The sequence below is a fragment of the Rhinopithecus bieti genome, unplaced genomic scaffold (genome assembly GCF_001698545.2).
Source record: "Rhinopithecus bieti isolate Rb0 unplaced genomic scaffold, ASM169854v2 scaffold_1853, whole genome shotgun sequence".
Lineage (NCBI taxonomy): Eukaryota > Metazoa > Chordata > Mammalia > Primates > Cercopithecidae > Rhinopithecus > Rhinopithecus bieti.
In genome coordinates, this window is record NW_016804151.1 from 1608633 (window position 1) to 1623871 (window position 15239).

General features: G+C 38.7%; 1 protein-coding gene across 1 annotated transcript in view; it reads left to right on the forward strand.

The window, feature by feature from the left end:
• Positions 1 to 15239, forward strand: part of SUCO (SUN domain containing ossification factor) — a 79556-nt gene that overhangs the window by 21021 nt on the left and 43296 nt on the right. The window contains exons 4-6 of the mRNA XM_017866867.1: positions 2280 to 2434; positions 3730 to 3867; positions 4092 to 4242. Coding sequence (XP_017722356.1) covers positions 2280 to 2434; positions 3730 to 3867; positions 4092 to 4242 — 444 coding nt within the window. The remainder of the gene's footprint in view (positions 1 to 2279; positions 2435 to 3729; positions 3868 to 4091; positions 4243 to 15239) is intronic.

Consider the following 15239-nt stretch of genomic DNA (forward strand, 5'->3'; position numbering starts at 1 on the left):
CTTCAGATTTTCAGTTGTTAGGAAATTTTTTTCTAACCTGAATCACTTGGAACAAAAGAAAGTATTTTTATGTAGAACTCAGAGTATTTTGATACCAAGATTTCTACTTATCATGGGTATGAATAGCTAATAGGTTAAAATATGTTTTTTCCCTCTCTTATATTACGTTCTGAATATTGTTTATTTTGTGCACCAGACTTTATGAAAAATACTAAAAACTAGTATATATACACCATAAACTGATCAGAATGCTGAGGTATCTGGAAGCTGTTTAATATCAGTAATGGCTAAAGGAACTGGGGATATTTGATTGTCTAGAATATATATACCATAAACTGATCAGAATGCTAATGCTGAGGTATCTGGAAGCCATTTAATATCAGTAATGGCTGAAGGAACTGGGGATATTTGATCTGGAGGCAGAAGGACTAAGGAAAAACTAAAATCTCGAATATTAAAAAAAGAACACACATTTCAACTCAGAATGAGGGAAAATTCTTTCTTTTTAAAAAAATACAGCCTTGGCTATTTTTTTTTGTTTGTTTTTTATTTTTTAACCTTGCACTGTTTGCAAGAGCCAGGGCTATTTATGACTTACTGAGTTATCTAAAGCGACAGAATTAGTTTCATTTTATTGGATTCTGGAAGACGTTTGTCAAGGGTTTATGCATAGGAGTAAGAGAAAAGTGATACTTGTAGCCCTTACAATTGTATGACTATCCTGAACACTCCTACCATTATTCATAAAACTTTTATTGTGATGTAGTTGTGTTCAGATACTTCCAAGTGCTTACCATGTCTTCTATACCTATATTGTTCATTACAGTAACCACTAGCCACATGTGGCCATTAAGCACTTGAAATGTGGCTAGTCCAAATTGAAATTTACTGTAAGCGTAAAATACACATCGGATTTTGAAGACTTAATTAAAAAATAGCTTGATCACCTGAGGTCAGGAGTTCGAGACCAGCCTGGCCAGCATGGTGAAACCCTGTCTCTACCAAAAATACAAAAATTAGCTGGGTATGGTGGCGCATGTCTGTAGTCTCAGCTACTCGGGAGGCTCAGGCAGGAGAGTTGCTTGAACTCGAGAGACAGAAGTTGCAGTGAGCCGAGATCATACCACTGCACTCCAGCCTGGGTGACAGAGTGAGACTCTCTCTCAAAAAAAGCAAGTAAAGTATCTCATTAATTTTTAAAGTTTGAATACATGTTCATATGGTAATATAGTGTTTGATAAAAAGGCAGTAGTCCTTTTCTCCATCATAAAATGCAGACGACTATTTATATTTTTTTGTGAATTTCTCAGTATAAATAATTCCCCAAATGATCATACTTTATATTTTCTGGACTACATGCCTTGAGGTTGTTTTCTGCTCTTATACTGGCCCTTCTTTTCTTTAAGGCCTAGCTCTTCTAATTCATAATAGTCCTTAGTTTCTTTTTCCTTGAGCTGAGCATGATATTTGTACCTCTCACTTGATATTCATTTATTGAAGCATTTAAACACCTACTGTGTGCTAGGTACTGTGCTAGACACTGGGAATATGAAGATCAAGAGAACATAGTTGTTACTCAGGACATTTATGGTATACTTGAAGAAGAGAGGGAGACATGAATAATGGCAGTTGAGTTGTTACAGATATTGTGATAAAAGTGTACAGAGAACACTGGAGGCATAGAGGAAGGGAGTAGTGAATTCTGTTTAGGGTTGGTCTTGGAAGAGGAGGTGCTAATAGAGGTTTTCAAATATGAACAGGTGTTAGGTAGATTTCACATTGTGTTTTGGAGGACTGAAAGGCCCGGGACATTCGAGACTGAAGGAGCAGCAGGAATCATTTATTGCTTCCTGGTGTTACTTGAACATATATTGTTGCTTATTGATACACATTATTTCCTAAACTGCTCAGGGTCAAGAACTATGTATTGTACTGTTTTGTACTTGTCCATAGGGTTTCTTTGTTGCTACTAGCATTCATCAATTAGAGAAGACAGAAATCTTTGTAGCTCCTGATGCAAAGCAGGAAATAGGTAGGGAGAAAGTTCTTTCCTAGTTTGTGAAATGCCATGAAAAAATGTGTAGGGCCTGTGTTTTCATACGAAATATATTCCTTAGGGTGGTAATCTTGGAAGAAAGGATTTTTATAATAGTACTTTTTTAGTGAACATTTTTTATATTGTCATTTTTCAGAAATGCTTTCCGTAAATGCCTATTCTGCTAAAGAGATGATATATTAATCTCAACATTTAATTTAGCTGACTTGTTTTTTTTAAACAGAATACAGAGTCAAAAAAGTTAAGTCCACCGGTGGTGGAGACACTCCCTACGGTTGATTTGCATGAAGAGTCTTCCAATGCAGTTGTGGACAGTGAAACTGTTGAAAATATTTCCAGCTCATCTACCTCAGAAATCACTCCAATCTCAAAGCTTGAGTAAGTCATTACAAAAAACAAACACAAAAAAGAATCTCCTTACTTAGTGATAGAAAGATTTCTTTAAAAGATAAAGCAGCTTGATACTCAAGTTTCAAGTTTAGGCTATATAGCAGACCTAAATTAAATTACAGTGATTGTGTTTTGTGTGCATGTGTTTGCATGCCTTTGTGTGTTTTGAGTGTAATGATTTTATAACAAGTTTGTTTAGCTAACTCAATGAAGTTGATAGATCCCAAGTGTGAAATCTCTATATAGTCTAAGCAAAGTAAGATTCTGCTTAGGAAATAGTGCTTATTTGAATTATCTTCCCTATAATTATCAACTCAAATGTCAGGTTGTTCATTTCCATTAAGTATCACTGCCATTTCATTCATTTTTATGTCTTCCTGTGAATCGCTACCTTTTTCAAACTTGATAATAAATATTCAGAGTGTTTAGGTTTAAGTGATCCTTAGTTTAGAAAATTTGTTAGGTACTTCCCCTAGCTCCTTCCTGCAACAGTCCAAAGAACAAAATGAAATGTCTTTCTATTAATACTACATAAGCATTTCCTTTATCAAATGAGTTAATATAAATAAAGTGCAAGAAGAATAACTGGTACATAGGATAAATGTGTCAGTTAATATCACCCTTGCTTCTCAAGAATGTAAGGGCCTAGGTTGAAGGAGTTGCACAAGGTGTTATGGTTACCAGCTAGGAGCTTGTCTCAGTACAGGCCAGGGAACAGAAGACATGTTGAGAAATAATGATAGTATTTTAGCTTTTAAATTTAAATGATTCCGAAGGAACTTAAGGCTAGATACCACATATCTGAACAGTGAATTCTATACTCCCATTATATTAAACATGACTGGTTAATGAAATGGAGGTGAGGCAGGGAAAAATATGAAGGTTTATATTTTAACAATGAAATTCTAAGAACACCTTAAAATTTTAGTGAAATGTCTTCAGATAACGACTTTTGAAGGATACCTTAAGTAACTTTAATGCTGGTAGAATTAATATAGTAACATGGAAATTAAACTTTAGAGAAGATACAGTGAGAATAAGTAATTTTTAAAAATCTTATTTTCGATATGACCAAATATTAACCTCTAATATTTTAATATTTGGTAGGTAGTTATTTAGAAGCTGAGGACAATAACAGATCAAGTCAGCAATGGACTTGACATGATTTAAAATGTTCTTTCTTTGGTTTACAGTATGTTTTGGAAATCACTAATAGTGTTTTTAATGTATATTACCTCAAGTTTATTTAATTACCAGATTATGTTTCTTGTTTCTTTTTTTAGTGAAATAGAAAAATCTGGTACTATTCCTGTAGCCAAACCAAGTGAAACCGAACAGTCTGAAACTGATTGTGATGTTGGGGAGGCCCTTGATGCTAGTGCTCCAACTGAACAACCTTCCTTTGTCAGTCCACCTGACAGGTGGGTAGGAGCAGTTGTTTGTCCTTCTTATGATTCTGTAACAACAGCAGTGTCCGGTTTGAATGGACTTTGGTGTATGTTAAATTCCACTTTTTGAGAGAAAGCTGATCTCTCTGTGTTTCTTCCTTGGTTTACTTTGTACATGAGTTATAAGAATTTAGATTGTATCGAATTTGTTATCCAGTAAAATCTGTTTATTTAATATATCTTTTGGTTTTAAATAGCCTTGTTGGCCAGCATATAGAAAATGTATCATCTTCACATGGTAAAGGAAAGATAACAAAATCAGAATTTGAATCAAAAGTTTCAGCAAGTGAACAGGATGGTGGTGATCCAAAATCTGCATTGAATGCTTCAGATAATGTAAAAAATGAGGTAAGTATATAACTTGCACTATCTCCTACTTCTTTATGTAATGCATTTTTGTTGTTAGCTAAGCTCATAATAATTTGCTAACTATATTTGTTGTAAAATCAGGGAGATTAAGTAGACAATAACATGTGGAACTAACAGGAACTGTGCTCTCTGAGAGCAAGTGATTCTGTCTCCAATATAGTGTTTATTACATAAAGTTGTTTCAAGCATGAACTCTCCTTGGTTATATATTATTAAATGATTTTGTGCCATGCACAGCTGTTTGATACCAGATACATAAAGTCCTTATTTAATCAGCTTCTTAGAAAGCTATCTAGAAGAAGGTATGACTAATTACATTTAATTATCTTCAGAATGTACGAGGTTAAATTTAGGCTCTTCAATCAGAACTTTTAATGGAACATTTTACCTTTCATTATTTGTATGCAAAATACAACCAGACCACCTTATATTTTAGAGTGTGATTCTTATAATTAAGAGAGAGCTTATCACAGTGAAACAGTTTTACTTTCTTTTCTCCTTCTGAGTTGTACCTTGACTTCATGTACTGTAGAATTTCTTGAAGTAGTATCAACACAGCAATTTAAACTTCCCTCAGGTAAGCAATGACTAAGTTGAAGAGGTGAAGTGTATTCCATAAACTTAAAAAAAAAAACAAAAATAAATAGGGTCCAAGGGTAGTTCAGTGTGCTGACTACCACATCCATATTTATTCCTCTTTAATTTGGGATCTTTTGTTCTCTGCTTTCTTTTTCACGTATTTTCAGTGAATCTTCACTTACGACTAACTAAACTTCATTCTGGAGACTTTCACTATCACGGGACCAACTGTTTCGATGATGCTTCTTATGGGAGCTCAGCATTTCATACATCTTGAAGGAACTACTTTTCTCAATGATACCAAATCACGTATATGTTAAAGTTTAGTTGTCAGATATCACATCTATGAATAAAATTAGACAAACATTAAAACACATCTCCTTTGAAGGTATTTATAAAAATGTCAAATGTAAAATTCAAGCATGGCAGCTAGCTTTGTCCTAGATTTGCTTGTTCTTCTTAACTTAGCAGACTGAAACTTCTTTATTACCTAAGAGACTTAAACTGTTTGTGAGTCTATGCTAATAGGCGAAAGAGTAGAATTTTAATTATCTGTATTAATTACTTTCTAAATGAATTAGTATCCCAGCAAAATCATGGCAGATAATGAGCACATTACGAGTAATAGCCAATAGTTGTATTTAGTATCCACTTCAGAATAACTCTGCCCAGTTAAGTTTGTGTGAGTGGGAGAGAATTTGCTTTCTGATGCCTTGTGCTAGCCTTTTATTTCAACGATCTTTGAGACATTGATTGCCGTGCTTATATGCTTATATGGAGAATGCTTTACAAACTGATTTTGTTGTGTTGTTTATAGACAATGCATTACAAAGTGATTTTTATTGTATTTGTTCTCTTGTTTGTTGCCAGGAGGATATAGTGATTTATTTGGCTGGGCTTCAAAGGGTAAATGTATGTTCTTTTTGTTGCAGTTTCTGTATTTGAGCTTTACTTTGTTAGTATCTCAGCTAGGTAAATTATTTATAAGTGCGTGCTTCTTGTTTATTTTCCCAATGTATCTGATGCAGGACAGGCAAGCCCCAAAATTAGTGTTTAGCCCAGGATGGTTCTTGGCTTAGCCCAGGAAAGAATTAAAGGGCAAGCCAGTGGTATTAAACAGCGACTTTAATTGAAGTGGCAGTGTACAGCAGCGGCAGCAGCAGCAGCCGAGGTACTGCTCTGTGCGGAGTAGGGCTACCCCATAAGCATTGTGCCTGGAATAGCAGTTCAGAAGCAGTTGTGCAGTCATGCTTATATGCACTTTTAATTATATGCAAATTAAAGGGTAGTTATGCAGAAATTTCTAGGAAAAAGATGGTAACTTCTGGGTTGTCAGGCCGTTGTTATGGGAAGGGGTGGTAACTTTTGGGTGTTGCCATAGAAAGATGTGGTAACTTCCAGGTGTTGCTGTGGCAGTGGTAAACAGACATAGCACACTGGTGGTGGGCTTGGCTTATGGAAATTTGCTTCTGTCTAGGACCTGTTTTAGCTGGTACTCAGTTTGATCTGATGTCCAAGACCCGCATCCAAAATTGAATCCCACCTCCCTACCTCATTCCTCCCTCAGAGATTAGATACTCCTCCGTAATCTTAAGAAGGCTACACAAGGATAGAGATCCATCTTCTGTAACTGCTTCCTGCTGAGTTTACGGCGTAGGCCCTATCTAGCACCAGAGAAGTGAAAATCTCTGGATAACTGATAGGGCCCCAGAGACAGGATGAATTGGAAGCCTTGTGCTAACATTGTCTTTACCTGGAACTGTTTAAGACAAAACAAAACGAAACAAAAGAGGTTAAACAGGCAAGGACCAAAAATTAGTAACAAGACAGACTTCAAAGGTCCTAGAAGAGGTAGGTAAAAGCCAGTTGAGACTTTTGAAGGCACTTTTGATAGTTGACCAGATGTAGTTGCAATAAGTGCCCTGGTTGTATCTGTAACCAGGTAGTTTACTCATAGATCTCTTGAACGTTAATCTCAACCTGTCTGGAGTCGTTCATATATGTGCAGCAGGTTTTATTAATAACTGCACATGCGCTACCTTGTTCAGCTAGTAAATAGTCCAGTGCTAGTCTGTTACTGAGAAATACATTTGCCAAAGGGTCTAGGGACTCTTGAATTCTCTTTAGTGCATGACCTGTGTTGGTGGCTAAGGATTCTAGGGTTTGAGTCAAGTTGTTTAGGGTTCACTTGTAAGCAAAGCCACTCAAGGGTACTGCTGCCCTGATTCCTGCCAGAATTAATCCTATTGCTCATTTACTTCTGGTGTTATTTGGATCTTATGACTGCGACCCCTGAAGGGGCAAGAGAGGTCAACATACATTCACCTCAGTTCCAAGTTTTGATACATAAAGGAAAGCTACTCCTAAAAGAGCAGTTGTTGACTTTTAACTATTCAGAATTAAAAAACAAAAAGCAGATGACTACCTGGGGAGTCAGGAGTGGTTATGGGGTGTGACTTCTTCCCATTCATGGCCACAAAGAAAAATGAACTGAATTGGGGCACAAACGGAGACCCTATGGGGTGTGATCTTTATTCTTTGTTGCCAACTTGAGTCTATAGAGATACTTTCCCCCTATTCTAATAGGGGTGGTTGAACAATTGTTTTCTGAAAGAGGGTGGCACTGCCACCTTCCCAGACTAGGTAGTTAGTTGTTTCCCCCTGTATATTCTAATCCAGGAAAAGCCACCATATATAGTCTCCTTGTTTTCAAGTGGAATCCCATTTACCTCACTGTGGCATTGGTATGTTGGCAGCTAGAGTTGGATTCAGAGCATTGCAGGGAAACTTCTGCTTTAGTGTCCTTACCCCAAAAGGTGCAGAAGGTGGGATCATGAGTGCACTGGAGGTATACATACCCAACTTCCCAGGTCTAGGTAATGGTGGGAGGTTCAGGTGGAATTTGTTCAGTAGGGAGAGTTTGGGTATTTCAGGATTGCTGTGGTTAGTTAGGCAGTCTAGGGGGGGATGTTTGTGAGATTTTCTGGATAAGCCAGAAGATTGAAATCTTTATCCTGGAGATGTTGATGACAAATCTAGCAGCCATGAAGGTGGTGCCCTGAAGCTATAATTTTTGAAATATTTACTGTAGAATTATGTTTCTAGCCACACCAGCTCAGGGTAATTGGGAGAGCAAACAAGATTAATAGTGACAACATGATGTCTGCAGTTGGGCCTTAGCATGGCCTCTACACCCAACAAGGACAAGAGAGGTGTTTCCTGGGAGGTTGGCTAAAGTGATTGAAAAGAAGTATTACACTATTTTGCTCCCCCACTGCTCAAAAGGGTTCAAGGACCAATGAGTACCCTCTCACCTCCACTCTTGTCTGGCCCAGAACATCCCCTGGCTACAAGTTCCTTGACTCCAAGTCCCCTGGCCACAAGGTTCACACCGAGGGATACAATGGACCTGGAGCAGGCAGCATAATATCTTAGCATCGGCACAGGAGAAAATAAAATCTTTGCCATTAACATTGCATCCAGCACCTTCTGACAAAAGGAGGAATACAGAACAAAATCAAAATCCATAGCCCCCCAACAGACTGCACAGATGCTCGCTTCCTGGCCAAAGGGAATGGATTTGGGCAGGCACCTATCAGTCCCCCAAACACTTCTAAGCAATATAAGAGTCAAAACCAAAAGCCAAAATAGGTTACACATCAAGAAAAAAAAAATAGCATAGAATTAAACTATACTGGAAGAAAATACTGCTCCCGCAGACCTCTAAGACTAAACATTTTAGCATCAGGCCACGACGGCAGTCATAGTTGGAGCAGAAAAACTCACAGGAGCTGACAAAAAAAGCTAAGAGTTAAAACGAATCCAACAAGCTTTCAAAAGAGTAGATTACAGGAATAAAAAGCAAAATTCCTGGTAATTTAGCAAATCAACATTTTAAGAAAATTGGGTTTTAACATGTAGACCATTCTATTTATTTATTTATTTATTTTTGAGACGGAGTCTTGCTCTGTTGCCAGGCTGGAGTGCAGTGGTGTGATCTCTGCTCACTGCAACTTCCGCCTCCTAGGTTCAAGCGATTCTCCTGTCTCAGCCTCCTGTAGCTGGGACTACAGGCATGCGCCACCATGCCCAGCTAATTTTTATATTTTTAGTAGAGACGGGGTTTCACCATGTTGGCCATGGCCAGGGTGGTCTCGATCTCTTGACCTAGTGATCCACCCACCTTGGCCTCCCAAAGTGCTGGGATTACAGGTGTTAGTCGCTGCACCCAGCTAGACTGTTCTTTAGCAAGTGTATTATAAACAATTTCCTTTTAATTATAACAAGTTTAATCATACACAAAATTTCTTTTATAAAGTCTCCTTTATGAACCTTGTCATTACATAACACAGACCCTCTACAACATGCTTGAATTTTCTGACTTGTCTGATACGGTTTAGCTCTATGTCCCCACCCAAATCTCATGTTGAGTTGTAATCCCCACATGTTAGAGGAGGGACCAGATGGGAGGTGATTGAATCGTGGGGGTGGAATTTCCCCTTGCTGTTCTTGTGATAGTGAATGACTTCTTATGAGATCTAGTTTAAAAGTGTGTAGTGCTTCCCCCTTCACTCTCTTCCTCCTGCACGGCAATGTAAAGGAGGTACTTGCTTCCCCTTTGCCCTTAAGTTTCCTGAGGCCTCCCCAACCATGCCAGTCTCAAGTAGTTCTTTATAGCAGTGTGAGAACAGACTAATACAGAAAATTGGTACCAGAGAAGTAGGGCATTGTTAAAAAGATACTTGAAAATATGGAAGTGACTTTGGAACTGGGTAATGGGCAGGGTTGGACAGTTTGGAGGGCTCAGAAGAAGACAGGAAGATAACAAAGTTTGGAATTTCCTAGAGACTTGTTGAATGGTTTTGACCAGGCTGAGGTAGTTTCAGATGGAGATGAACTCATTGGGAATTTGAACAGAGGTGACTCTTCCTGTGATTTAGCAAAGAGACTGGTGGCGTTGTGCCTCTGCTTTAAGGATCTGTGGAACTTTGAACTTGAGAGAAATGATTTAGGGTATCTGGCAGAAGAAATTTCTAAGCAGTAAAGTATTCAAGATGTGGCCTGGTTACTTCTAAAAGCCTGTGTTCATTTGCATAAACAAAGAAATGGCCTAAAACTGGAACTTATATTTAAAAGGGAAGCAGAGCATAGAAGTTTGGAAAATTTGCAGCCTGACTATGTGGTAGAAAAGAAAAACTCATTTACTGGGGAGGGATTCAAGCCTGCATAAATTTGCATAAGGAAAGAGGAGCCAAATGTTAATAGCCAAGAAAGTGGAGGAAATGCCTTTAGGGCGTTTCAGACACCTTCATGGCAGCCCCTCCCATCACAGGCCAGGAGGCATAAGAGGGAAAAATGGTTGTGTGGGCCAGGCCCAGGGTCCTGCTGCTCTGTGCAACCTCGGGACATGGCATCCTGCATTCCAGCTGCTCCAGCTTCAGCTGTGGTTGAAAGGGGCAAAGGTACAGATCAGGCCATTACTTCAAAGGGTGCAAGCCCCAAGCCTTTGCAGCTTCCATGTGATATTGGGTCTATGAGTGCAAAAAGGGCAAGAATTGAGGTTTGGAAACTTCTGCTTAGATTTCAGAGGATGTGTGGAAACGTCTGGATGTCCAGGCAAAAGTCTCCTGCAGGAACAGAGCCCTCATGGAGAACCTCTACTAGGGCAATGCAGAGGGGAAACATGGGGTGGGAACCCCCAACCCCCAGCATCCCGAATGGGGCTCTGCCTGGTGGAGCTGTGAGAAGAGGGCCACCATCCTCCAGACCCCAGAATGTTAGATCCACCAACAGCTTGCACTGTGCACCTGGAAAAGTTGCAGGCACTCAACACCAGCTCCTGAAAGCAGTTATGGGGGCTCTACCCTGTAGAACCACAGGGGTGGAGCTGCACAGGGTCTTGGTAATGAATGAGTTCTCACGTGATATGGTTGTTTAAAAGTGTGTTGCACTTCCCCCTTCATTCTCTTCCTCCTGTGCCACCATGTGTAGAAGGTACTTGCTTCCTCTTCACACTTCCACCATGATTTTAAGTTTCCTGAGGCCTCCTCAACTGTGTTTCCTGTACAGCCTGCAGAACTGTGAGTCAGTTAAACCTTTTTTTTTTTCATAAATCACCCAATCTCAGGTAGTTCTTTATAGCAGTGTGAGAATGGACTAATACATTGTCCTATATTACCTCTTTCTTGAATAACCAGACATTTTACTTTAGGACAAGGATTTACTATGCAAAATTTCTCCCTCATATAAAATTACTCTTTTTTTATATCCTTCTTTGTAAAACAAAGAGAAAACATTTCTATCCATAACATTTTTTATGCCTCTCTTTTCTACTTAATGGTTTCCTTGTATTTTGAACTTCCCTTTTAATAACTTCCAAATTAAACAAAAAATTTTTTCCCAATAAAAAATACATTTCTTTAGCACATTTTATGTAAACCTAGCAAGAAATCCTGAACTGCCTACCAGACATTAGAATTTTATAGATGAGGACCATTTTATTATTTTTAGATTTTATACCATACAGTAAGCTCAATCCTATTTGATTCTTCTCTTCTATTCTATTCTATTCTATTCTATTCTATTCTATTCTATTCTCATGCCATTTAAAACGTTTTAAAGCCTATGAACATAAATAATTTACCTAGGAAAGAGTTGCCAAAGGGGAGACCTCAAAGGCCCTGACTTGCTGGAGAACCTACCTGGTAGCGGAGACACTGAGAAAAAAGGTAGCCACTTGTCAGCTGCTGTAGGTGTCTGTCCATTTGAGGTCAGGAGCCTGTAAACTCCCAGTTCCTTTGACCAAGAGGGACAGTTACAAGCAAAGCAGTTATAAGACAGCTCCCAAGAAGGGGCTTGCAACTGGCTATTAGGAAAATAATGCTTTTAACTTTAGGACACAAAAGTGCAAGACTAATATTCCCCTAGGGAGAGGGGCTATAACCCACAGTCCTAAAGGGAATGTTAATGCCAGAAACCCCAGAGCATCTGGGGTGCAGTCTGTAATACTAATGCTGAAAACCCAGAGTGCCTGCATTTCAGCCAATGAGGGTCCCCTCACCAATGCCGAAAACCTTGATGTACCCAGGGTGCAACCAACAGTGTCCCATGACCGAGTTGAGGTCACAGAATGTGACTCTGGTATCCCACAGTCAACACACTGGGGGAACCTCTCACAACTAAGTGTCCCACCTTAAACAGTTGCCCACATACAGTTAACAGAAAGTTAAAAGCAAACAATAAGATTGCATACATTTTAGGATTGAAAATGGAATGACTGGTGGAATAATAAAATAGAAGGGAAAGAACCAGTGGAAGAGGCGCTCAGGATGTGTTTCAGGGCACACTAATGATGGGGGCTTTTAACTGACCACTTAGCCAAAGGCTTTTATTCCCTAGCTTACCTGATATTATGGGGGGTGGTAGAGGGGACACACCCATCCACAGAAGCCAAAATGTGACCAATCTTCCTCATGGGACTTGGGCGAAGGTCCCTCCAGGTTCCCTCATCTAGAGTGAGCTCAGCTGCTGCAGTGGGAGGAGCTTACACAGGGACTGGTAACCTATTGGTCTGCCTGTCAGAGCAGTGGGTCCCATATGAGGCAGTGGCGCTATGGCCACTTGCTCATCTGCTCAGCTGTGCTGTCTGCCAGGGAAAATGATGGCTCTCAAAAGAGCCTTTGATTAGTGTTAGAGCTCAGGCGTTACAACTCTGCTTAGTTACCTCTCTGCTCATCTCACACACTGCCATCTCTCCTGTCTTGTTAACTGCTGTCTCTTGTCCCTTGCTGTTTTCTCACTGCTTCTCTGACTGCCATCTCTCATTGGCTCTTGCCAATCACCTTCTCTCCATCTCTACTGTTGCATCATCTTGCCTCTCTTCTACTCACCACCATCTCTGCTTTCTTCATCCCTTCGTGGTTACCAGATGTTTCAGGACAGAGAAGCCCCCAAATTGAGGGTTAGCCCAGGAGGGTTCTTGGCTTCACCTAGGAACGAATTCAAGGGCGAGCTGGTAGTGTTAAACAGCAACTTTTATTGAAGTGGCTTTATACAGCAGCAGCAGAAGTACTGCTCCTTGTAGAACAGGGCTACCCCACAGGCAGGGTGCCTAGAGTAGCAGCTCAGAGGCAGTTCTGCATATTTATACCCTCTTTTAATTATATGCAAATTTAAGGGGTGGTTTATGCAGAAATTTCTAGGAAAATGGTGGTAACTTCCAGGTTGCTGGATCCTTGTCATGGAAAGGCGTGGTAACTTCTAGGTGTTGCCATGGCAATGCTAAATTGACAAGGCATGCTGGTGGGCCTGTCTTATGGAAACTGCTACTGCTCCTGATCTGTTTTATCTAGTCATCCATATGGTTCGGTGTCTGAGCCCTGCCCGTGGAATCAGTCGAGTCCTGTCTCCTTCCTTATATTCACACTAGATTTTTGTTATCTAATTGAGAAAATTAAAGTATTGGTATACTAGCTCTTTTATCTTTTTCTGCCATGTGTTGTTTTAAATAGCTATACACTTCATTTAGTAAATGAACTTGTTCTGTAAAGCACTCTAAGATGGAAGTTGGGTGGGGACTAAATTGCTGTCTTCCGAAAAGGGGGTTTAGAAATGGCTCTACTTCCTTTGAAGAAAAAAAGAAATAGTCCCAGAAGTTATGGATATTTCATATTAGTGCTCAAAAGCATGCTCTTATATAGTAAATATATACTAAATGAGACTTAAATATTGTTTACCAGAGTTTGCTATCTAATAGATTTTGTACACTTCTCAAGATAGTGTTAATGAATACATAAAAACTTTGTTTTAGGAATACAGACATGATTCAATAATGGAATAAATGTCTGTGTATTCATTATTCAGTTTAAGAGGACAAAAAGTCACAAGATTGTGTGTCCTTCCCCAGTATTCCTTCTCTTGTCTTCAGATATAACCACTATCTTGAATTCAGTGGTTTTTTGTTTCGTTTTAGAGTTTTTCAAATAAGTATAAACAATAAATATTATATGGCATAGTTTAATATAAATGATGTTCTTGCCTCAAGTAACATTTTATTCAACATTGTTTTTGAGATTCGTTCATTGTTTCCACTGCTCTGTTGTTTATAGTGACTACTACAGTTTATCTGTTCCTCATTTAATGGATATTTAGGTTATTATTTTTGGTATTAAAAGCAATGCTCTAATGAACATTCTTATATCTTTTGGACACGTGAGTGTTTCCACTTTGATTTATACATGGGTGTATTTAGGGATTATGCACATCTTAATATTGTTAAATTTTAAACCTTTTAGCAGTCTGATAGATTTCTCTTGGCTCAACAGACATTTCACACGTGGCCACAGATTATCACACTTTAAACTCCATTAGATTTGTATAATTTATCTCAGCATGCCCCAACCCCCAGGCCGCAGACCAGCACCAGTCCATGGCCTGTTAGGAAACAGGCTGCACGACAGGTGGTGAGTGGCGGGTAAGCAAGCATTATCGCTTGAATTCTGCCTCCTGTCATATCAGTGTTGGCATTAGAATTTTATAGGAGTGTGAACCCTATTGTGAACTGCACATGTGAGGGATCTAGGTTGTGCATTCCTTATGAGAATCTAATGCCTTGTGATCTAAGGTGGAACAGTTTCATCCCAAAATTATCTCCCTACCCCGTCCATGGGAAAATTGTTTTCCATGAAACTAGTCACTGGTTTCAGAAAGATTCTAGACCACTGATTTATATGATATCTCAGGCTTTCATTTGGATTCTATGATTATTACTGAATTTTATTTCTTTTTGTGGATTTATTGATTTTATTCTTTGCTTCCCACCCACCCCATCCCCTTATTTGATTTGTTGATACTCTTTATACTTGATAATAATTGTTTGTTGACTGAATGTATTGCAGATACTGCTCTCAGTGTGTGACTTATTCTTCTGTGTCATTTACAGTTAGCCTAGCCAAATGTATCAGCTTTTAAAAATGATATATGCATTCTGCATCTTGTTAACATGAGTTATAAAGATGTTTAAATTTTCTTCTAAAATGTGAAGTCTTGTTTTTTCACATTTAGATTTTTTAATGTGCCTTAAAATTTTGTGTACACAGTGTTTCTTTTAAAGATTTTGTGGAAATAAAACATCTAAAATTATCTAGCTTCCTTTAATGGATGTATTATCTTAACTTATATTTTAAGGTGGATGCATGGCAAGTATACAATTTATTCATTTGTACAGACTATGTATGAGTAATTGTTTGCTTTAGGGTTTTATGTAATTTTTTTTTTAACGACCTATGCTTGTATCACTAACAAGTGAAGGAACACATCCTAAATAGAATGTTTTAATTATCTCAAGAGAAATTCAACCTTTCAGTAAACCAAAACTTTCCTTTTACCTTTTTTATTTT